Genomic DNA, 25,229 nt, shown 5'->3' on the forward strand with positions numbered 1-25,229 from the left:
TCAAAGGGGATTGTACTTAGTTCCTCAAAATTGTGTTGTAGTTACAGCGGATCTATCCGTGACAACGGTGAAACACGGATGAAGGTCACACGTGCCTTCTGTCTTCTGTGGAGTGTTTACATGCTCTGCAGTCTTCTTACTGATCACGTGTTTAGCTGAGCATTTTCTGACACTTCAGCATTTCTTATCTTCACTGAAGCTCTTGAATTACTGGCGGGTGATAATGGTACCTTCATATCATTCATTCTCTAAAAATCAGATACATACTGATTTCCCTTGAGCATTCAGGTAGCATCAGTCCTGTTATATTAATAGCTTCCAGACAGTAATTCTGATGGGCAGCAGTAGAAAGCAAAGGGCTTCTCTCCCTTTTCCCAAATTAACTGGTCCCTCTAGAATAAAATAGTTGGACCTTTAATACAAAGCAGAACCTCTCAATCTCAGCACCATTACCATTTGGGCTGGAGAACTCACTATAAGGGCTATTCTGTGCACTGTAGGATGTTTAGCAACATCCCTGGATTCTCCCCACTAGATATGACTGGCACCACACTGTGAGAACAAATTCCTCCTAGACCATATGAGATGCCTTCAGGGTGACAGTTTGGGGCCAGTTGAGAATCATAGATGTTAAAAGCTTTCTTGAACAGATTGTGCCAACACCAGAAGGTGATACTGATGGAAGATAATCTGGCAATTTTCTATCTTGGCAAAAGCATAGGATGAATGAATGAATATTCAAGAGTTTCTCCCCAATGAGGGCCAGTCACCATGACAAGAATCTTAGTGTCTGTCGTCTTTAGCATCCCTCTCTATCTCACATCTCATCCCAGTCCATCCCTCTGAACAACCACTCCAGCCTGTAAATGCTTCCTCTGTCTTTTTGCATCGATAATGCTAAAGTGCTGACTCAAGGTCCCAGAGTCTAAAATTGACAAACCCAACATTTCTCATGAATTTACCATATGTCAACTACCCTGCTGACGTGTGCATTATCTCACAGAATCTTCTTAGTCACCCTAAGAGAAGGTTTCTATACCTGTCTCACCAGTGAGGAAATGGGAGCACAAATTCACACAGCTAAGTGGTGAAGTTTGAAATAGTAATCAGGTCTTCCCATGTTAAAAGAATATTTTGATCCTATTCAGATATAACCCGTAGAAACTCATCATTATCTCCGTGAAAATGTAATCAATATCTACTTGAAATGATGGAGCTCCTGGCTTGTAAGAGTTGCATTAGGAGAAACATATATGCATGGTCCCAGAGTCATAGAACAGTGAAAAAAACTACTCTCACACATCATTAGACAGTGACCATTTTGAGGTCATTCTGTGTGGGTGCATGTGAAGTCACTTCAGTCATGTTCAACTCTTTGCGACCCCATGGACCATAGCCCGCCAGGCTCCTCTGCTCCTTGGATTCTCCAGACAAGAACACTGGAGTGGGTTGCTGTGCCCTCCTCCAGGGGATTTTCCCAACTCAGGGATTAAACTTGGGTCACTTACATCTCATCTCCTACCTTGGCTGTTATTCAACAAAAATGAGTTGAGGGCTTATTCCTTGCCTAGATCTCTGTATACCAGTCAACACAGACAGGGTCCCTGTTCTTTTGGAACTTAAATTCTAATCCAGCATAGAACTTAAGTTCTAATGCTGGGTAGATATCCAGCATTTAAGAAAACAAATGAGTAAATAATTCAGACTGTGATACATGCTGGGAAGGAAATGAGCAGAGAGAGGAGATGGAGGGTATCTGGGTGAAGGGCAGCTTCTTTACATCGGGTGGTCAGGGAAATGGTCTTTGACCTTGACACCTCCCACAACATACTGTGCTTCCTCAAAAATGTCAGTGCTTCTACTTGAGCACCTGGTCCAGTGTAGATGCTCTTAAGCCTTGGTTGTATGAAAAGACATTGATGTTTTTCATCTGTAGCCTCACAGCCTATAAACCTCTAATAAATGTGTTAGTTCCTCTTTTTTTTGCTGCTGTAACAAATTACCACAAACTTAGTAACTTGAAAGAGCACAGATTTCTTATCTTACAGTTCTGAAGGTCAGACATCTTCAAGGTGTCAGCAAGACTGTGTTCCTTCTAGAGGTTCTGGGGGAGAATCTGCTTTCTTGCCTTTTCTATCTTCTTGGGCCAACCCTGCATTCCTTGTCTTGTGACCTTGTCCTCTATTGTCAGACTCAGCAGCATCGTATCTTCCAGTGTCTTTATCTGATTCTGACCTTCCTGTCTCTCTTGTAATTACATGGCCCTATCTATATAATCCTGGATAATCTCCCCAATTTAAGATCCTTGATTTAATTGCATCAGTGAAGTCCCTTTCCCCATATAACTTTATATAGTCATACATTCCAGAGATTGGGTTACCTTTGGGGGCTATAATTTAGCCTGCTACAGTAAGCAATAAATGTTCATTTTATTCCTGTGTCAGTTTTATTTTACAGATTAAAAATTTGCAGTTAAATGAATTGCCAAAAATCACACACTTGGATCCTGGCCACCCTGTTACACTCTTGTTCTTCATATCACTCACCATACTTTACATTTCTTTGATTATTTGTTTTGTTATTACCAAAAGGGCAGGAACACTCATCACTTTTATTCACCAAGATTCAGTTACTACACATCTCTGCCTGTCACAGTGTGCATACCTCTAAAATTTTTTGGATGAAAGAATGGATACTCTCTTATATGCTTGGGTAAATAGAAGTCAGTCTTCTATGAATTATACTAGTCAGCAGCTTCTGATAGGTTAAAAATCTTTAGTTATTTTTAAAGCATCAAAGAAGGCAAGAATATACAATGGAGAAAAGATAATCTCTTTAACAAGTGGTGCTGGGAAAACTGGTCAACCACTTGTAAAGGAATGAAACTAGAACACTTTCTAACACTGCACACAAAAATAAACTCAAAATGGATTAAAGATCTAAATGTAAGACCAGAAACTATAAAACTCCTAGAGGAAAACATAGGCAAAACACTCTCTGACATAAATCACAGCAGGATCCTCTATGATCCACCTCCCAGAATACTGGAAATAAAAGCAAAAATAAACAAATGGGACCTAAGTAAAATTAAAAGCTTCTGCACAACAAAGGAAACCATAAGCAAGGTGAAAAGACAGCCTTCAGAATGGGAGAAAATAATAGCAAATGAAGCAACTGACAAACATCTAATCTCAAACATATACAAGCAACTCCTGCAGCTTAATTCCAGAAAAATAAATCACCCAGTCAAAAAATGGGCCAAAGAACTAAACAGACATTTCTCCAAAGAAGACATACAGATGGCTAACAAACACATGAAAAGATGCTCAACATCACTCATTATCAGAGAAATGCAAATCAAAACCACAATGAGGTACCATTTCACGCCAGTCAGAATGGCTGGGATCCAAAAGTCTACAAGCAATAAATGCTGGAGAGGGTGTGGAGAAAAGGGAACCCTCTTACACTATTGCTGGGAATGCAAACTAGTATAGCCACTATGGAGAACTGTCTAGAGATTCCTTAAAAAACTGTAAATAGAACTGCCCTATGACCCAGCAATCCCACTGCTAGGCATACACACCAAGGAAACCAGAATTGAAAGAGACACGTGTACCCCAATGTTCATCGCAGCACTGTTTATAATAGCCAAGACATGGAAACAACCTAGATGTCCATCAGCAGATGAATGGATAAGAAAGCTGTGGTACATATACACAATGGAGTATTACTCAGCCATTAAAAAGAATACATTTGAATCAGTTCGAATGAGATGGATGAAACTGGAGCCTATTATACAGAGTGAAGTAAGCCAGAAAGAAAAACACCAATACAGTATACTAACACATATATATGGAATTTAGAAAGATGGTAATGATAACCCTGTATGTAAGCAAAAGAGACACAGATGTATAGAACAGTCTTTTGGACTCTGTGGGAGGGGGAGAGGGTGGGATGATTTGGGAGAATGGCATTGAAACATGTATAATATCATATAAGAAACGAATCTCCAGTCCAGGTTCGATGCATGATACAGCATGCTTGGGGCTGGTGCACTGAGATGACCCAGAGAGATGGTACAGGGAGGGAGGTGGGAGGGAGGTTAAGGATGGGGAACACGTGTACACCCATGGTGGGTTCTTGTTGATGTATGGCAAAACCAATACAATATTGTAAAGTAAAAAAAAAAAAGTAATAATAAGTAAATGATAAATGGTTAAAAAAATAAAGCATCAAAGAAAAAGTGAACTTCAATGTTCTTCTAAAATTTAAGTCAGTATAGAAGGGAGCCCAAAAGCAAAAATAAGCAAATGAACTTAATTAAACTTAAAAACTTGCACAGCAAAGAAAACCATAAACAAAATGAGAAGACAACCTATGAACTCAAAAGAAAATATTTGCAAGTAATATGACTAGCAAAAGCTTAATTTCCAAAATATATGAACAGATTTATACAGGTCAGTATAAAAAAAAAAAAACTGAATCAAAAAATGGGTAGAAGACCTAAATAGACATTACTCCAAAGAAGACATACAGATGGCCAACAGGCACATGAAAAGATGCTCAACATTGCTAATTACTAGAGAATGCAAATCAGAACTACAATACAGTATCACCTCACTCTGGTCCGAATGTCCATCATCAAACAATCTACAAACAATAAATGCTGGAGAGGGTGTGGAGTAACAGGAGCCCTCCTCCCCTGTTGGTGAAAATGTAAGTAAGTGTAGCCACTATGAAGAACAGAATGGAGGTTCCTTAAAAAAAAACTAAAAGTTGTCATATGATCCAGTGATCCCACTCCTGGGCATGTATCCGGAAAGACAAAACTGTAATTTGAAGATACTCACACCCCAGTGTTCATAGCAACCCTATTTATAGTAGGTAAGACATGGAAGCATTTAAATGAAAACAAAACATTTTTGTTTTTTGTATTCTCCAATACAAAATGAGATCTTAAGTTGCTGTATATATATACAATGGAATATTACTGAGCCTTCAGTTCAGTTCAGTTGTTCAGTCGTGTCTTACTAAGCCATAGAGAAGAACAAATTTGAGTCAGTTGTAGTCAGGTGGATGAACCTAGAGCCTATTATACAGAGTGAAATAAGTCAGAAAGAGAAAAATGAATATTGTATAATAACACATATGGATGTGATCTAGAAAAAATGAGACTGATGAACCTGTTTGTAGGGCAGCAGTAGAGATACAGACGTAGAGAACTGACTTGTGGACACAGTGGGGGATGGAGAGGGTGGAACGAACTGAGACAGTAGCCCTGAAGCCCATATACACACTACCACGTGTAAAACAGATAACTAGTGGAAAGCTGCTCTGCAGCACAGGGAACTCGGCTTGGTGCTCTGTGATGACCGGGATCAGGGGTGGGTGTGAAGGAGGCTTAAGAGGAAGGGAACGTATGTATACTTAACAACAGATTGACGTTGTACATCAGGAACCAGCACAACCTTGTAAAGCCATTATCTTCCAATTAAAAACTTTTTAAAAATATGCAAAATGAGTTCTTTGAAGTCTTAAAGAACCCATGCTAAACAACTATATGAAGGCAAGCTAAAGAAAACAACACTTCCTGTTATCATGGAAGACAAATTCTATTTATATGGTGGAGATACTTCACTTTACTTCACATTGTCTTTCACCTTGGCCTAATGGAGACACTATTTGGTTAAACACATTTTACATTTGACGTCCATTTTTCTTCGGAAATAATATATCTGTCATTCAAGGTGTCATTGAAACAATGAAAAGCTATGAAGCCAGGCGGAGATGTCTTTACTTTCAGTATTGCTTTTAAGATCCTAGATTCTTGACTTGACTTGTAATGTATTTACTTTGGTTCTAGTGGCCAAGGATGTCAATATTCTTTTTGATGAATTAGAAGCTGTCAACAGTCCTTGCAAAGATGACGACTCTCTCCTTCACCCTGGAAACCTTACCAGTACTTCAGATGATGCTAGCAGGTTGGAAGCCGGGGGAGAGGTAAGAGTATGCCATTTCATAAAAACAGAATTCTTGATCCAGGCCAGAACTGGAGAAGCATATTCCAGTGGACTGTTTGAAGTTATGTCATTGAACTGGGGGCCCCTGGGGGAAAAGAAGGGGTGAAGTCTTACATGCTTTTGAAAACCTCCAGGGGTCTAGCACATTTCAGGAATCCAAAATCTACCTAGCTCAAAACAGACTTTCAGTGGGTCATGCACTTCTCTTATAGCTAAAGGCATTTAGCTTATACAAAGAAGATTTTTTAAAACACTCATCATTTTAAAATGATTTACATTTTAGGTATGGCTAACTAGTCAAAAGTTAGCTTTACAAAAATGGATTCCCTGTTGAAATCTCCCATCATGTAGAACAATGATGTAAAGTGGACCAGCTCTTGGTAGACTGTGTTGTCTGTAGCCTCTTTGAGTTCCCATTCGCCTCTGTAATCTGGAAACTAAGATTACAGAAACTCATTGCAATTATAAACAGACAATCTGTTCATGTGTTATTTTGGGGGGAAAAAAAGTATTTTGTTAAAAGCATTCACTATTGCTCAGCTGTGTCTCAGTAGAGTTTAATATCTTCTTTGTATATGCACTTTGTATATGGGCTTTCCTAGTGGCTCAGTTCAGTTCAGTCGCTCAGTTGTGTCCGACTCTTTGCAACCCCATGGACTGCAGTACACCAGGCCTCCCTGTCCATCACCAACTCCCAGAATTAACTCAAACTCATGTCCGTTGAGTCAGTGATGTCATCCAACCATCTCATCCTCTGTCATTTGCTTCTCCTCCTGCCTTCAGTCTTTCCCACCATCAGGATCTTTTCAGATGAGTCAGCTCTTCACATCAGGTGGCCAAAGCGTTGGAGTTTCAACTTCAGCATCAATCCTTCAAATGAATATTCAGGACTGATTTCCTTTACGGTGGACTGGTTAGATCTCTTTGCAGTCCAAGGGACTCTCAAGAGTCTTCTCCAACACCACAGTTCAAAAGCATCAATTCTTCAGCACTCTGCTTTCTTTATAGTCCAACTCTCACATCCATACATGACTAGAAAAACCATAGCTTTGACTAGACGGACCTTTGTTGGCAAAGTAATGTGTCTGCTTTTTAACATGCTGTCTAGGTTGGTCATAGCTTTTCTTTCAAGAAGCAAGCGTCTTTTAATTTCATGGCTGCAGTCACCATCTGCAGTGATTTTGAAGCTCAGATGGTAGGTAAAGAATCTGCCTGCAATGCCGGAGACCCAGATTCGATCCCTGGGTCAGAAAGATCCCCTAGAGAAGGGAATGGCTACCCACTCCAGTACTCTTGCCTGGAGAATTCCAAGGACAGAGGAGCCTGGTGCGCTACAGTCCCCAGGGTCACAGAGTTAGACGTGACTAAGCGACTGACACTTGCATCTGCACTAGGTTTAGGTAATAGGAACACAGATCAGAGTCATTAATTTATTGTGTCTTCTTAATGCTCTTGTTATTCCAGAGGCTGTTAGCCATTGAAAGGATAACACCTTTGAGCAGGAAAAATTGTTTACTTCTGTCAAACTTCCCAGACCTCTTTCTATAAATGCTGTACACTCCTTATCTGTGTGTGTGTGTTTTAAGAAAAAAACTCATTCTATCAGCATTTCTTCACACAGAAACTTTGGATACCATAATATGACACAAAGGAAGGGCCTTGAAAGGCACCTCACAAAGCAGCTAGTCTAATCCCCTTAATTTAGAGGTGATTGAACAGTCTCCGGGAGATTAGGGCTTTACTAAACCTTCTCTTGAAGCCTCAGCTGGTTTTGCAGATAGATGGTAATGTGCTAAATCTACTGAACAGTTCCCTTGCCTGGCAGATGATTGCTAAGAAAGTGTTTATTTGGGTGGGCTTCTGAGCAGAAGCCAGAAATAGTGAAGACTGATCATCAGTTATAAATACCTGCCCAGGTATGAGACATGTTATTTCCATCTCTCCCAGCTGAGAATTTCCTTTTGTAGGTTTCATGGCACTGCTGCAAGAATATGGACTCTAGCAATTGCCTTGGAGGTCTGGCATATTTTCTTTCTTCATACTGCTAGGTAGAAACCAATATATACTGTGATCTCAAATTTTTTTGTGTTTACACTTACAGTTGACCCTTGAATAATGTGGGTTTGAGCTATGTGGGTCCATCTATCTGTTGATGTTTTTCACTAATAGATATTATAGTACTATATAGTATGTGGTTGCAACCACAGTGTGGAGAAACCATGGATATGAAGACCCTGCTCTGACTATAAGTTATAAGCAGATTTAATCCTTGTGCTGTTTATAACTGTATACACAAATATCACAAAGAAAAATGTTTACTATGGTGGGCAAAACCAATACAGTATTGTAAAGTAAAATAAAGTAAAAATAAAAATTAAAAAAAAAAAAGTTTGAGAGACACTGACTAAAAAGTATTACTAAAACCATCAAACTACATGTAGTCTCATCCTTCTCCCCTACCAGATGGACTGTCTTCCTGAATTTTTGCATTTTTTATTACCTTGCTCTAAAAATCATTTTACCATGCATACATATGTAGCCTTAACAAATTATTTTGCATTGATTTTGTTTTGTGTTTTGTAAAAAATGGTATCATGCAGTATAAAGTCTTCTCTGACTTGCTTTTCTTCTGTCAATGTTGTTTTTAAGATTTTTCTTACGATAAGATGCATCATTAGTTCTTTTTCCCTGCTGTATAATATTCTACTATATGACTATACAATTTATTTATGTTCACCTATTCATTGATATGCATTGATTCCCATTTAAAATATTTTCTCTTATGAATAATGCTGCTGTGAACATTCATATACACATTTCCTGGTTTGTCAGGAATTTATTAGGGTTATATATGCCAATGTTCTTTCCAAGGAGTAAGCGTCTTTTAATTTCCTGGCTGCAGTCACCATCTGCAGTGATTTCGGAGCCCAAAAACATGAAGTCTGACACTGCTTCCACTGTTTCCCCATCTATTTCCCATGAAGTGATGGGACCAGATGCCATGATCTTCGTTTTCTGAATGTTGAACTTTAAGCCAACTTTTTCACTCTCCTCTTTCACTTTCATCAAGAGGCTTTTAGTTCCTCTTCACTTTCTGCCATAAGGGTGGTGTCATCTGCATATCTGAGGTTATTGATATTTCTCCCGGCAGTCTTGATTCCAGCTTGTGCTTCTTCCAGCCCAGCGTTTCTCATGATGTACTCTGCATATAAGTTAAATAAGCAGGGTGACAATATACAGGCTTGTCGTACTCCTTTTCCTACTTGGAACCAGTCTGTTGTTCCATGTCCAGTTCTAACTGTTGCTTCCTGACCTCCATATAGGTTTCTAAAGAGGCAGGTCAGGTGGTCTGGTATTCCCATCTCTTTCAGAATTTTCCACAGTTTCTTGTGATCCACACAGTCAAAGGCTTTGGCATAGTCAATAAAGCAGAAATAGATGTTTTTCTGGAACTCTCTTGCTTTTTCGATGATCCAGCGGATGTTGGCAATTTGATCTCTGGTTCCTCTGCCTTTTCTAAAACCAGCTTGAACATCTGGAAGTTACTCCTTGGAAGGAAAGTTATGACCAACCTAGAGAGCATATTCAAAAGCAGAGACATTACTTTGCCAACAAAGGTCTGTCTAGTCACGGCTATGGTTTTTCCAATAGTCATGTATGGATGTGAGAGTTGGACTGTGAAGAAAGCTGAGTGCTGAAGAATTGATGCTTTTGAACTGTGGTGTTGGGGAAGACTCTTGAGAGTCCCTTGGACTGCAGGGAGATCCAACCAGTCCATTCTAAAGGAGATCAGTCCTGGGTGTTCTTTGGAAGGACTGATGCTAAGCTGAAACTCCAATACTTTCCACCTCATGTGAAGAGTTGACTCATTGGAAAAGACCCTGATGCTGGGAGGGATTGGGGGCAGGAGGAGAAGGGACGATAGAGGATAAGATGGCTGGATGGCATCACCGACTCGATGGACGTGAGTCTGAGTGAACTCCGGGAGTTGGTGATGGACAGGGAGGCCTGGCGTGCTGCGGTTCATGGGGTCGCAGAGAGTCGGACACGACTGAGCAACTAACCTGAACTGAAGCCAGTGTCCAGCTCTACATGATGATGTTGGTGTGTTTCCCAGTGTTAGTATATCAGTTTCACTCTCACCTGTAGAATGTCAGTTGCTCCACATCCTTGGCAACTTTTGATATCATTGGGTATCTTTAAGTTTTGTTCATTAGACTGAATGCTTTTTCCGATTTTTATTTTGTGTTCTGTTTACAATTTTCATTAATAAATGTGTAATTTTTATAAAACACAAGGAAAATTCATTTAGTTTTAGTTATTCTTTAACATTACTCAGTCAAGGCACAGTTTTGAGTGTCTTACACTGGTCCCTTTCTCTTTGTGTGCAGACAGTACCAGAAAAAAACAAATTAAATGGCCTTTACTTCAGAGACGGAAAATGTCGAATTGACTACATTCTTGTGTACAGAAAATCCAACCCCCAGATGGAAAAGAGAGAAGTATTTGAAAGAAATATTAGAGCAGAAGGATTACAAATGGAGAAAGAGGTAAATGGTTTGCATGAATGAGAAAAGTATATATATACGTCAGTTCATATCAAGAGATAATTTAAAAAATAAGCAGTTAGTAGAGTAACTGAATATTTCATTTTCTGAGGCTTTGCCAATCTGCGGTGTATGGAGAATTTTCCTGCAATTAGACTTCTGCAGCACAATTTGCCTTTGAGAGCATTTTGATATCCAAAGATTTCATGAAAATGAAAATATTCCAATTAAATTGATTTTTTTCAAAGTGTTATTTTACCTGACTTCCTACATCTGCTGCCTCTCTATGTTAACGGTGGGTTTTATTGGGTTCACCAAAACGTTCATTCAGGTTTTCCATACCATCTGACAGAAAGCCTGAATGAACTTGTTGACCAACCCAATATTTGCATGGATTAAAAAAAAAAACTGGATAAAATGCAATCAGCTGACCCTAGAGGCTCTTTTTACATTTCAGGAAGCATCATGGGTTTGGGTATCCTCACACACCAGAAGAGACTGTCTGGCTGATTTGGCCAAAAACAGCTGAGACTTACAAAGTGATTCTGGTTTTAAGAGACGTTCAGGATGTTTTGTCAGGTTCCCAAACTCAAGGGTTACCTTATCAGTGTTTACTCTTCCCCCTTCCCTCCTCCTCCACAGGGGAAGTTTTGAGGAAGGTATAAGAGACCCAGCCAGGCCTCTGATAATAATCCGCAATGGGACTGTTACGTACCCAGAAACGCTGTGCACTTTTCTAGAACTTGGCCCTGTTTGCCAGATTACATAACTCCTCTCGCATTTTCCCTAAACATTGTGCACAGCTTCTGGAGTTTTTCATAGTCAAGAAGAACATGTGACAATTAAAAGTGTTTGCTTCTGATTCTTCTCTTCAAGGCTGAAGGATGGATCTTTGAAGTCAGGCATCCCTGTTTTCTTTGTACCGGAAAGGTTGCATGCTGTTCCTGGGACTCTTCTGATAAATTGGTTTTTTTAGTTCTGTTCGACTAGCCTCAACCCTGGAGCATTTATAAAATAGAAGCAGTGCTTCTCTGGAATGTCTCCAAAAAGAGAATTAGAAAAACGGTGAGATGAGTATGGCCTTAAGGGAACAGGTTCTCATTCTCAGGAAAGTGGAAGCAGATTGCTCAAAAGACTGCTTCAGCTGGAGTTTCCCCTGGAGCAACAAACAGAATTAAATCTGTTGCTTTTTCCATTTTTGTGGGATTCTGGAAAATCTTTCCTATACCCACTGGAATATACATTTGATAAACCTTGTTCTTTAGATAAGTTGTATGTTGGTATCCAGTAGACAGTTGTGTATTCTTTTCTTAACATTAATAGTGCATTAATACTTTATCCCTAAAAATCATTTCTTCATGTTTTATTCTGTTTCAGAATTTTTACATAAAAAATAAAAGATCTGAATTGCCGCCTGATCTAACGAAAGTCCTTCCTGTGATCCATTCTGACTCTGTCAAAGTTTTGATTCCTGTTAAAACTAAGTAGCTTTGTTCAGTTAATGAAAGATTTATGTTTTAAGCTTCATCATTGTTCTCTCCATTTCTGGGGCTTCTTTTGTGTAGGTCTTTTCAGTGTCATTTCATGACTTTGAAGTTAAAACTCAAAAAGCCTAATACTTTTACAAATACTGTACATTACCAAAGAGTTGACAGCTCTCCCATATGTTTCCTGAAAGTCTTCTGTACTGCAATATTCAGCTGCCAGAATTAGAGTGGGTGGCTAAGGAGGGTTACTCTGCCTTCTAACGTGCAGTTTTGCTGTGCAGTCCAGAGTTGACCAGAGTATGTTAGATAGATGGCTCATATGATTTTAGTGGCTTACAATAATTTTGTTTGGTTCTAATTTGTAAAAATTTTAATAGCTAGGTATTTATTTTAATGTATGGAAATAATAGCAATTGGAACATGTGTATCACCATATGGCAGGCTTCATTCAGCTCTTATCTAATGAATACATAAGGAAGTTGTGGTATATATACACAATGGAATATTACTCAGCTCTAGAAAGGAATGAATTTGAGTCAGTTCTAGTGAGGTGGATGAACCTAGAGCCTGTCATACAGAGTGAAGTAAATCAAAAAGAGAAAAACAAATATGGTATATTAAGGCATATATATGGAATCTAAAAAATGGTACTGATGAACCTATTTGCAGGGCAGCAATAGAGACACAGACATAGCGAACAGACTTGCGGACACAGGGGGAAGGAGAGGGTGGGAGGAGTTGAGAGAGTAGTATGGAAACATATATATATTACCATGTGTAAAATAGATAGCCAGTGGGAATTAGCTGTGTGATGCAGAGAGCTCAACCTGGTGCTGTCTTACAACCTAGAGGGGTGGGAGGGAGGTCCAAGAGGGAGGGGACATATGTATACCTATGACTGATTCATGTTGATGTATGGCAGAAACCAATATAATATTAAAAGCAATTATACTCTAATTAAAAATGAACACTTATCTAAGCATGTCTTTCTCCTCTTTCCCCAAAAGTTTTTCTCTTGATGGCAGCTCCCTGCAGTGTTCTATCTACTACCAAAAGCTTGGTTTTCCTCTTTTGGAAGCTTCTTCCTAAGCAGCTTTTCCTGTGGCCCACACTCTGCATAAGCAGCACAGTTTGACTCTCAGTTCCATCTCCAAGCTCTGCTTTGTATTTTCATGGTCTCAGCCGGCTCAGCAGAAAAAGGGTCTCTGCAGGATCTTCCTTGCTTAGAGGCAGCAGGAAATTATAGCTAAATTAATTTTCCCTGTCATAATTAATTAAAATAAAATGTCCCTTGTATGAACAGCAAATCTGCATCTTCACTTTAAAAAAAAAAGAGTTGCATTTTATTAAACCATCAGAAGCATTTTTGAGCTTCCCAGGTGGCACAGTGGTAAAGAATCTACCTGTCAGTGCAAGAGGTGCAAGAGACATGGGTTCGATCCCTGGGTCAGGAAGATCCCCTGGAGGAGGGCATGGCAACCCACTCCAGTATTCTTGCCTGGAGAATTCCATGGACAGAGGAGCCTGGAGGGCTACAATCCATGGGGATCACAAAGAGTTGAACATGGCTGAGTGTACGCTTACACGCAGAAGCACTTTTATTTAAATCAAGTGTTCTCATAAACAACTGCAATAGAAAACCAGCAATTTTAATAGCTATTTCAACTTCCAGAAGTTATTTCCAGCTTTTATACATAAAGAATTTAGTTCAAGGTGATAAAGAAAACCCAGGGGACTGCCTGTGAATCCATGTATACCTGAAATGATGAACACTGAATAAATTTTATGAATTATTAATATCTTCATTAGTTGTGTGTCATGATGTCCAATAATTACTGATAATATCTCACAGACTTAGAAGCTTTTGTGTCCAAATCAGCAAAGATGGGATCTCTAATTGAAGTTTAATAGGAGAATCCTCGTCTCTTATAACATTGAGAATCATGAAACACAATCAGGAAAATCTTTGATTCATGATAAAAAGTGAGGATCCAATCAAATTTCATTTCTTGAAAACTTAACCCCTACCTGGTCAGTCAATAGGTAAGTGCTTGCTTTAGCACCGTGGGTCTTTAACATTCTGTAACTCATCTCTCATATTAGTCCAGAAAAAGAAATTGATAACCAAGTTCCCAAATAAAGTATCAAATCCAGGTGATTTTCTTCTCAAGTGTCTCTCTTCTTTAAAGCTAAACTCATGTTTATAAACTCGCATTTTCTATTTTAGTTTTTTTCATTTTAAATTTTGTGTCCATCATTGACTCTTTGGTACCCATTTTGAAATCAGTATCAATGAGGTTTATCTTTTCCTTTTATAAGGGGTCAGGTTTTGGGTGACTTTGGAATGTATGAGTACCAATTAGATTAAAGGAGCACCCTTCCTCTTTAGAATCATGCAGAACATAGGGGAAAACTCATATCATCAGGTGTTTACAAAATAACTGTAATTATATAAATCATACCATCTTGATAATTCACTCAACAAATATTTATTGCACATTCACTCTTTGCTAGGCACCATCTTAAGCACTAAGAACACAAGAGTGAATGAAACAGACAAAAAATTCCTACCCTGTTGGAACTTGAGAGCAAAGTAAGTAAGTAAATCTATGTAGAACAACAGTAAATGCTGAGAAAAAAGTAAAGCAGGAAATGTTGAGAGGGGCTTATAATTTTATAAAAGTTGGTAAAGATGAGTCTCTCTCCCAGGGACCAAGAAGAGCACATACAAAAGCAATGAGGCAGGAGGATGCCTGGTGTGTTTATGGAACAGTGCAAAGGCCAGTAGGACAGGAATTGACTGAGCAGGGTAGAGAATAGTGAGAAATCGTATCAGAGAGGCAATGGAACAGATGGCATCAGATCTTTGAGATCACTGGGCAACTTTCGCAGAAGGCAATGGCACCCCACTCCAGTACTCTTGCCTGGAAAATCCCATGGATGGAGGAAGCTGGTAGGCTGCAGTCCATGGGGTCTCGAAGAATGGGACACGACTGAGTGACTTCACTTTCACTTTTCACTTTCATGCATTGGAGAAGGAAATGGCAACCCACTCCAGTGTTCTTGTCTGGAGAATGCCAGGGATGGCGGAGCCTGGTGGGCTGATGTCTGTGGGGTCACACAGAGTTGGACACGACTGGGACAACTTAGCAGCAGCAGGGCAACTTTAGTTTTTCTCAACATGACATGGAAAATCACTGGATGGTTTTGAGCCAAGGCATTATAAGATGTGGTTTCTGTTTTATTAGGGCCACTCGGGTTTAGGGCAGAAGCAGAGATGCCAGTTAGGAGATTTGTTGCAAGAATCCAGGAAAGAAGTGATGGCAGCTTGGCTAAGTGCACAGCAGAGATGTTGAGAAGAGTAGTGAGTAGAGCCTGTGGGATTGCAGATAGATTGAATGAGTGATGTGAGAGAGGAGGCGGCACAGTTGATTCAGCTGTCTGTCGTACACTGTGCGTTTAAAGAGCTGGAAGAAAGGAATCACCATTTATAGGGAAGCAGAGGGAAATGAGTCTCCTTGTAGGTGTGTGAAGTTTGAGGTGTTCCAGTGGTGCAGATGTTGAGTAGGAGGGAAGATTGTGGAAGACAGGGGTTGATCTGGGCTGGAAATAAACTTTTGGATGATAGGAGTCAGCAGAGAGGGGCTAGAAGGAAACCTTGAAAGTGTGGTGCTCGGAAGGAAGGGTGCCAGGAGGGAAGGACAGTTGTGTCCAATGCTGCTGATGGAGTGAGATAAAGACTGAAAGTTAGTCATTGAATTTAGTCATTGAATTTATCAACATGGAGGACTTTGGTGAGCTGGGCAAGAGAAGTTTCCGCAGAGAGGTAGAAGTGAAAGCATGACTAAAGTGTATTCAACGAAGGAACAGGAGGAGAAAATGTGGAGAGAACAGATAAAAATAGCTCTTTGAGAGAGGTTCACTATAAATGGAAAGAGACTGGTGTAAGAGGTGGAGTCAATAAAGAGATGTTTTTACTAAGATGGGAAAAATAACTGCATGATTTCATGATAGAAGTAATTTGAGAGACAAAATTGATATTGTGGAAGAGTAGAGGAAGAATGTTTAGACCTGTGTTTAGTACTGTGTTTAGTACTTCAAAGCACTAAGTAGAGCGGCCACAAGTTTCTCCCATGCAGGGACCTACCTGCCTGCATCTGTGTCCATAAAAGTAGCCTTGCCCCTGGTGTTAAAGGTGTTCTAATCGTGCTCCCAGCTAAGGCCAACCTTTTGCTTTGGGCTGGAGAAGGAAATGGCAACCCACTCCAATATTCTTGCTTGGATAATCCCATGGACAGAGAAGCCTGGTGGGCTACAGACCATGGGGTCACAAAGAGTCAGACACAGCTGAGCAATTGAGCAGTTTGCTTTGGGTAACACACTCCATCTTCTCAGTCCTACTCAAGGACATTGCCCCTCCAAAGATAAAATATTGTAAACTTTAAAAACAAATTCCCAAAGTCATGCAATGTGTCAAAACAGCCTATTTCTCTTTTCACTTGTTTCTCAGGAGGATTGGGGAAAATCTCACTGTGGTAAACATCTGCGTAGCCCTCAAGGTTGGGACTTGTGGATGTTTTTCTTTGAGATGATGACAAAAATAGTATTATTAAAATTCCCACTCTTGCCTTTATGAACCACATACTATTATCTCCATTTTATAGGTGAGACAGTTGAGGCAAAGCAATAACTTGCCCCAGGTGACAAGGACAGTAAGAGATAAAGGCCACATTAAAACCTGAGCCTGCTTACTCTTTACCCTTCTATCCTGTTGATTCCTATTATCTGAAGATGAAATCTTCTCCTAACCATGTCAAGGTTAGGACATGGGTGGAGTTTTGAAAGAGAACCAGGAAAACTGGAGTGCATAGTGAAATTGGCTGCTATCTAGACTATTTCCTTGCACTTTGGCGGCCAGTAGTCATAGGTTTGAATCTTGGTTCAACAGCTTATAAGCTGAGTAGTCTTGAGCAACTTATCAAAGTTCTCTGGATCTCAGCTTTCACATTTTTAACAATGAGGATGATGATATTTACCATGAAAAGTGTGAGGATTAATTGAGCCCTTCCAGGTGAATACAGAATACAGTGTAAATCTTTTTATTTTACCTGAATTTTACCTGTTCTGCCTTCTATTCATGACAAACAATTTATGATTATGATATAAAACTTCTTTGTGAAATATTTTAAAAAGTGACTCAAATTAAGGAAATACAGGAAATAAAAATATTGTAGATAATATACACAGATTTGGCAGAAGCATGATTTTAGTCTGTTACTTGGCTAGTGGTTATGGTGGATAGACCCTGAAGCCCTGCCTCCTGATTTTAATGCCTTTGTATCATTCCCCCTCCTGGAGAATAGGTGACTTGCTCTTAACCAACAGAATATGGCAAATGGGATGTTACTTCCATGGTTATGTTATGGTATGTAAGACCCTGTCTCAGCTGACAGACGTTGGGCTCCCTTTTGCTGGCTTTGAAGAAGTAAACTCTCATGTTGTGAAACTGTTTATGAAGGGGGCTCTGTGCAAAGAAGGGGGCTGATCTCTTAGAGCTAAGAATTGCTCCCAGAAACTGGCCAGAAAACAGGGACTGCAGACCTGCAACCTCAAGATGAGCTCTGCCAACAGCTGAGGGATCCTGAAAGGAGATCCGTCTGCAGTCGAGCTTCTGTTGAGACTACAGCCGGGCTAAGACCTGTATTGTAGCCTGGTGAGACCCTGAAGCCGAGGGCCCAGCTATGTTATGTCTGGATTCCTGACCTACAGGAACTGTAAACTCAGTTCAGTTCAGTTCAGTTCAGTTGCTCAGTTATGTCTTACTCTTTGCGACCTCGTGAACTGCGGCATGCCAGGCCTCCCAGTCCATCACCAACTCTTGGAACTTACTCAAACTCATGTCCATTGAGTCGGTGATGCCATCCTACCATCTCATCCTCTGTCGTCCCCTTCTCTTCCTGCCCTCAATCTTTCCCAGCATCAGGGTCTTTTCAAATGAGCCATTCCCTTATGGCTCAGCTGGTAAACTCAGTAATGAGTGTTGTTTTGTTGTGGTGATTCATTCTGCAGCAGTAGGTAACTTCATACAGTGGTTAAGAGTCTGGGGTCACACATTCTGAGTTCTCATTTGTTTTCATCATTAAAAGCTGTGTGCACTTGGGAACTTTAGCTTAATGAGGCTAATGATGAGAGCTATTGGGTTGGCCAAAAAGTTTGTTCAGGTTTTCCATAAGCTATTATGGGTTATACTGCATGGGTTATTATACTAATTAAATGAACTTATTCATATCAACTGCTTATCTCTGTACCTGTCATATTGCAAGCAAGTAATAAATCTTTATTACCATCATTATAGTTATCATAACAGCTAAACATAGTATATGAACATTAATACTTCAAAAATAGTTTTCAAGGTAAACTCTTTGGAAAATTAATCATATACTTTAAAAATACCTTAAAATCTAATCATTAGGGTAGCAACATCAACTGGCTATATATTGCTAATAACTTGTATGTATTAATGAGATTGCTGATTATCTTCAGTGCTCTTGGAAGAACTTAAAATACCTTAAGTAACCTGTTTAGCATTGTCAAGGTTCAGACATTTCTGTGCCCAGAGAATTTGGTTTTAGATTCATCAGGGAATAAAATGGTATATCAACCCAGAACTAAAACACTGTGCTCAATTGCCCATCCTAGTCTTGCTTGACACCTATTCAGGGGAAATCTATACAAAGATTCCCCATTGAAGGTGCTCATCTCACCACTAATCTCTGCCTTCACAGGCTTCCTGCTTATCCTACCCTTCCTATTTTCATCCCTGATTATGTTCCACAACCGCTGTTACTATAGATGTTCTCTCTGTATCCAGAACTCTGAGAATGAAGGAAAAAGGACCAGAGTCGCCTCCCTTCTTTATAGTTCAAACCATGATAAATATCTAAAATAAATGCCGGGACAAACTGAACTATCCAAATTCATGTCCTCTAGTATTTTCTGGAGCCCCCTCCACTTAATAATCTCCATTTTCTGATATGTCAAACATATGTTCTACCAAGGGTCTCAAGTTAGATTTGAAGGGAAGGGAAAATTAAGGACAGTCCTAGGCACAGAATGAAGGAGGCAGATTTTCTTGTAAAAATCAAAGCCCTGGAAATTCCTTGAGTATTTATCTTAATCTATCTGGGCCGCTATAACAAAATACCATTTACTGGATGGGGTATAAATAACACAGACTTATTTCTCATAGTTCTGCAAGCTGGGAGTTCAAGGTGCTGGTGAAAACCTTCTTCCTGGTTCACAGACAGCACCTTTTTGCTGTGTCTTCAGATGGTGAAAGCAAATAGGAGCTCTCTGAGGTCTCTTTTTTGAAGGAACTAATCCTATTTTTGAGGACTCCATGACCTAATCACCTCTCAAAGGCCCTAGCTCCTAATACCATCACATTGGGGGTTAGAATTTCAATGCATGAATTTTAAGGGGATATAATTCAGATCAAAGCAGTACCTTTCAGGAGTTCATTGTTGATCCATACTGACAGTGGCCTTTTTTAAAGTGGTCTCTGAGGTTGAATTTTTCCTAGGCAGAAGCAGAGCCTGGGGTGAGGATTCTTGCAAAGTTGTTGTTGGGTAGAGTGAGCTCAGGAGAAAGGGGTATGGGGAAGTAGCAGAGGTCCGAGGAGAAAAGCCAAGCTGAGAGTATAGTCTCTATTCCAGGTAGAGAGTTCTGGATCTGGCTCCCTTTCATGCAGAGGTCCTCCTACCCATCAATCATTGGCTGAGGCTGGGGAATGGTGGGAGGTAGATGCTGCCCCTGCTTGACGGAGAGTGATTCTTCAGCACTCAAGGCTACTTGGCTTCTGGGCTGTACACCATCAGAATTCATTACCAGTGATACTATATCTCTACTGATCATATGTTGCTGTTCAGTTAGTAACGTCTGTCTTGACCCTTTGTAACCCCATGGACTGTAGCCCACCAGGCTCCTCTGTTCATGGAATTTCCCAGGCAAGAACACTGGAGTGGGTTGCCGTTTCCTTCTCCAGGGGATCTTCCTGACCCAGGGATCAAATTCGCATGTCCTGCATTAGCAGGTAGTGGATTCTTTACCACTGAGCCACCAGGGAAGTCACCTGTGGCTTTAGATGGCCCACTTTGAGATTACAGCAGTCAGGGAATTCATGATGGGAGTGAAGAGAGAGAAACAAAGACACTTTGCTTTAATTTGCCCAGTGTTCCCTCTAAGATACTCCATCTTAAAGGCACGGATTCCATGTGGCTGGTATAATCATTTTGAGGGCAGAGATGGTGTCTTGCTGGTTTTTAACAGTAAGACTGAGCCCAGTGCTTAGTTTGTGGGATTTTGGGTTTGTCACAACAGATTGTAAATAGCTGATTTCCATGGCTGTGTCTGGGTAGCATCAATCAATTTAGCTCCAGGATTTCTCAGCCTCAGCAGTATTGATGTTTGGGGCTGGATACTTCTCTGTTATAGGAGGCTGTTTTTGTACTATAGGATGTTTAACAGCACCGCTGCCCACTAGATCCCAGCAGTGCTCCTACCCCCACCCCACCAAGCTATGAGAACCCAAATATCTCCAGGCATTGTCCTGTGTCCCCAGGAATAGGTGTATAAAATTGTCCCTGGCTGACAGCTACTGAGTTAGACTCTTAGATCCAACTTTATGCAGTTGGTTGCGGTGTCTATGAGATAGCTAAAGGAATTCAAAGCAGCTGTTCTTTCATCCACCTGGGCTAAATAATTTAAGCATTCTTAATATCAGACTTTTGAATCATAAAGACCCTATGTCTTTGAAGACAGAATAGGGTAAATTAAGTTTGACCTTTCAAGCCAGACAACAGGAATTTAGATCCACTTGCTACTTCATCACTTACTGAGTAAATACCCAGACGAGACTCTTAAGCACTCTGTGCCGCAGCTTCTTCAGGGGGATAAAATGAGCTAGTATATTGTAGCCTGCTTAGAAGAGAACGCAGAGCATATGAAGGGCCCAGTGAGTGGTGGCTGTGGGTGTTGATAAAGACAAGAGTAGTTTCAGCCCCAGGTCACCTTGTGTTCTGATCTCAGACATTCACCCCTGTCCCCTCTCAGACTGAAAGTCCCTGGCCTGTGTCTAGGGAAAGCTGTGGGGCTCTGGTCGGTGGCACCCCACCTCGTCCCCAGGACTCGGTCCTTCTGTCACCTACCACTGCCCTAAACCAGTCCCTCAGAATCAGGGCTTCACTGTCATGGGGCCATCTTAAGACTGTTTCACCAAATGGTGGGGGTGGGACACTTTCTCCTCTCTCTCTCATTCTTTCTTTCTCTGGCTCTATTTCTCTCTTCCTCTTTCTGTCTCAATCTTCCTTTCACTCTGACTTGTGAAATTGCTTTAAAGAGTGGAGGGCCTACTTATTTTTACCTTGACTGTTTTTGCTTGATCAGGAAGACAGAATTTAAGCAAAACATTTCTGTTGCCAGGTCAAGATGACCAGTACACAGTTATCCTGAACTGATTTACTCAAAGAATCATTCTAAATCAATACATGCTTACATGACTCATGCGTATTCCTTTGCTTAAGACAGACTATTAAGGGGAAAAATTGCCCGTTATATAAGACACAGCTGAAGAACCAAAATCACATTATGAACTATTGTTACCATCCCACGAGAAGAAAATTAATCTAAAAGATCTTCTCACTGGTCTAAATTGAACTTGTCTGATATAAAACACATTTCACATTGTTTTTACATACCAATGTGGGCCACGTAGAGTTGCAGCTATGAAAGGAACTGAAAGTCTTTTCTTAATGATGTTATTTTTGTTGCTGATGTTCTTACTATGTGTTATGTTAAGTTGCTGAAAATTACACGGATTATACACTAGGGATATGATGTTAATTATTCATTAATGAGATGGAGTGATTTCAAAGTTTTGAAGCAGTCTAGAAAACTGTAAATCCAAGGTCTCCTGTTTATAATCCTTACAAGTCGAAAATCTGACAAAGGTCAATTGTAAGCTGAATTTTATTACCCAAGCCTGATATACTTCATTTGCAAAAGCCATGATGCAGCACTGTCCCTGGAGGCTGAGACCAATCTTTAACTCACTTCCTGTTGTGGCTTAGGCATATTTTAAGAGCAGTTGATGGTGTCTGATGATTCCCGTTTCCAAATAGAGTCATTCTTCGTTCATCAAATATCTAATGAACATCATGTCTAATTATTAAGGGAAGAGAAGCATTAAATAAGTCAGGTGTGATGAGAGCTGTGAAGAAAATACACAGAAATCCTGGGAGGGAATCACTATTTTGTTCAGGAGTTCAAGGTAAATCTCCAAGATAGTAAGTGAACCAAGAAACAAATTGGGGTATGCATTTCTAAACCCAATTCTCAAAAGCCCTCAGAGTTTTCCCACTATTGGGGGCTACTTTTGCTCGCATTTTCCCATGTGTGGAGTGGAATGAGGGTTGGAAGAATAAGTGGACCCACTGAATGCGGTGGGAGTATGTCCTATATAGGAAGAGGGAAATGGGTCGATTTGGCTGGGGTGGGGGCAGAGGAGATGACAATGTTTGCATCTACATGACCTTGTCCAGGACCCAGAGCAGAAGCCAAATCAAGTGCCTGAGCAGTCCTGGGCCCTTTGCTGACCTGTTTCCAAACCCCTCCCTCACTTGTCCTTTGCCATTCATTAGTTTAGCTTCCCCCTCTTTGGTGCTTCATCTTTCATGACCTGACACACTTTCATCTACACTTACATCAAACTTCTTCTTTGAAAGGCTTCCTAGTGCTTGTAACTGTTTGGCACCTCTTTCAGTTAACAGTTATGCAGAAAACAAGCCACTGTATGTCTTCTAAGCATGAAGTGTTTGGTACAGAGGCTTGCACCATTGATGAAAAGGGCAGGGAAGCCACCTTCAATTGTTTCCTGAAACATCACAGCAGTGGTCCCAGGCACTGACCTGGAATCCACTAGGGGTCCCAAGACTCTCAAAAGACTTACTTGAAGCTGTCTCTAGCTTACACACCTGTGACTACCTGGAGGGAGAAACAGCCTCTTCTACTTTCCAGATTTCATTTTCTTGAGTGCATCCCTCATTGTTGACTCTAACCCACAGCTCCGCGGGGAAGGGCATTCTGGGAAATGTAGTCCCAGTTTCTCCCCAGCAGTGCAGAGGACTTCAGAAAGAGGGGCGGAAATGCCAAGATGACAAAAACAGCATAGCGCAGCCACTACCCCACCTCCTTCCAGGTTTGACCACCTAGCCCTTCATTTAAGGCTATGCCAGCCCCTTCTCTGTCGTACTCAAAAGGTGTACAGTTGTAAGTCATGAATCCTAATACAGTAAGTCCCCCACATACAAACCTTCAAGTTACTAGTGGTTGTGCTTTTGTGTAATTAACAATACACACATTATGCTTTAGTGTACTTTATAGCACTGTATACTGTTTAGTAGTATGTGTGTGTGTTCAATCATGTCCATCTCTTTTTGACCTCATGGACTGCGGCCCACCAGGCTCCTCAGTCCATGGGATTTTTCAGGCCAGAATGCTGGAGTGGGTTGCCTTTTCATTCTCCAGGGGATCTTCCCAACCCAGGGATTGAGCCTGCATCTCCTGCATTGGCAGGAGTATTCTCTACCGCTGAGCCACCTGGGAAGCCACAGCATAGTAATAAAGTATCTTTATTTCAAGCCCAGGGTGTCTGGAAGCAAGCCTAAAAGCAGTGGTGGTGTGGCTGGCACTGCTAAAAAGTGCCACCTGATGTACTGTACTACTACTGTACTTTTCAAGATACTATATTGTAAGATTAAATATTTTTCTGTATTTTTTGTGGGTTTTTTTATGTATTATTTGTGGGAAAATTTTATAAACCTATTACAGTAATAGCCGACTGTGTTAGTGGGGTACCTAGTCTAACCTTGTTGGACTTGCAACAAATTGGACTTATGAACATGCTCTTGGACTGGAACTCCTTTGTACAGAGGGGACTTACTGTGCTGCCCCTCAAAGTGATGAGGGAACAGCTTTCATCACGTGGCTGTAGCTGGATATATTGCCCACAGTTGAAATACCTCCCTCACACCCACCCCATTGTTCTGAGGCTAACCCCAGGCAGTTCTTTGTTCATAGCAGAGCTAAATTCATTGAGACCAAATCTTTAATTAGACATTCAGACAGTAGCAGTCCCCAGCCTGCATAAGGAGTCATCTGTGTATCTGTGGTGCATGAGGAAGGGAGAGGACAAAGGAAAGACAAGCCGAAAACTCCTCTCACAACTGAGTAAAAGGGGAAGGTTCCCACCACCACTTGCGGCTCCTGTGGTGTGAGAGGGTCCATGATCACATGTATCGGGGGAATGTCATTCTAGGAACAGTATCAGGCAGTGGAGAATCAGTAATGAAAAAGTGTTCCTTTTATCTATGATTACATAACAAACAACTCCAGGGCTTGTGGCTTAAAACAGCAGTTCTTTTACTGTCAAGTCTGCAGTTGGGCAGGGCTCTGCAGGACTGGCTCTTTTCTGCTCCCTGGGTCATGCTCCCAGGAAGCTGGTGGATCCCCTTTCAAGGCAGCTCTCAGCTGAGAGCTCAGCTAGGTCTGCAGGCTTCAGGCTTCATTTCTTTCCATGTGGATCTCTACACAAGCTTCTCTGAGCCTCCCTTGCCACAGGCCTCCTCATGACATGGTGCCTGGGTTCCAAGAAAATGAAGCAGAAGCGCATTTTTAAAAAATTAAAATATAGTTGATATTGTGTTAGTTTCAAGTATACAGCAAAGTGATTCAGTTATATATTTTCATTCTTTTCCATTATAAGTTATTGCAAGATATTGAATATAGTTCCATGTGCCATATAGAAGGTCCTTTTTGCTTATCAGTTTTATGTATAGTATCAATAGTTTGTTAATCATCTTCTCCTATTTATCCATATCCCTTCTCTCTTTCCCCTATGGGAGCTTCCCTGGTGGCTCAGATAGTAAAGAATCTGCCCACAGTGCAGGAGACCCGGGTTTGATTCTTAGGTCAGGAATATCCCCTGGAGAAGACAATGGCAACTAACTCCAGTATTCTTGCCTGGAGAATTCCATGGACAAAGGACCCTGGACAGCTACAGTCTATGGGATTGCAGAGTCAGACCCGACTAAGCAACTAACCCACTCCTCTCTTTCTCC

At 40.7% G+C, this 25,229-nt stretch overlaps 1 protein-coding gene across 7 annotated transcripts in view; it reads left to right on the plus strand.

The window, feature by feature from the left end:
* Positions 1-25,229, plus strand: part of ANO4 (anoctamin 4) — a 454,665-nt gene that overhangs the window by 243,546 nt on the left and 185,890 nt on the right. For all 7 annotated transcript variants that reach the window (XM_060413101.1, XM_060413102.1, XM_060413100.1 and 4 more), the window contains 2 exons: positions 5,864-6,000; positions 10,412-10,570. In XM_060413101.1, coding sequence (XP_060269084.1) covers positions 5,864-6,000; positions 10,412-10,570 — 296 coding nt within the window. The remainder of the gene's footprint in view (positions 1-5,863; positions 6,001-10,411; positions 10,571-25,229) is intronic.

This window comes from Ovis aries, chromosome 3, assembly GCF_016772045.2.
Source record: "Ovis aries strain OAR_USU_Benz2616 breed Rambouillet chromosome 3, ARS-UI_Ramb_v3.0, whole genome shotgun sequence".
Lineage (NCBI taxonomy): Eukaryota > Metazoa > Chordata > Mammalia > Artiodactyla > Bovidae > Ovis > Ovis aries.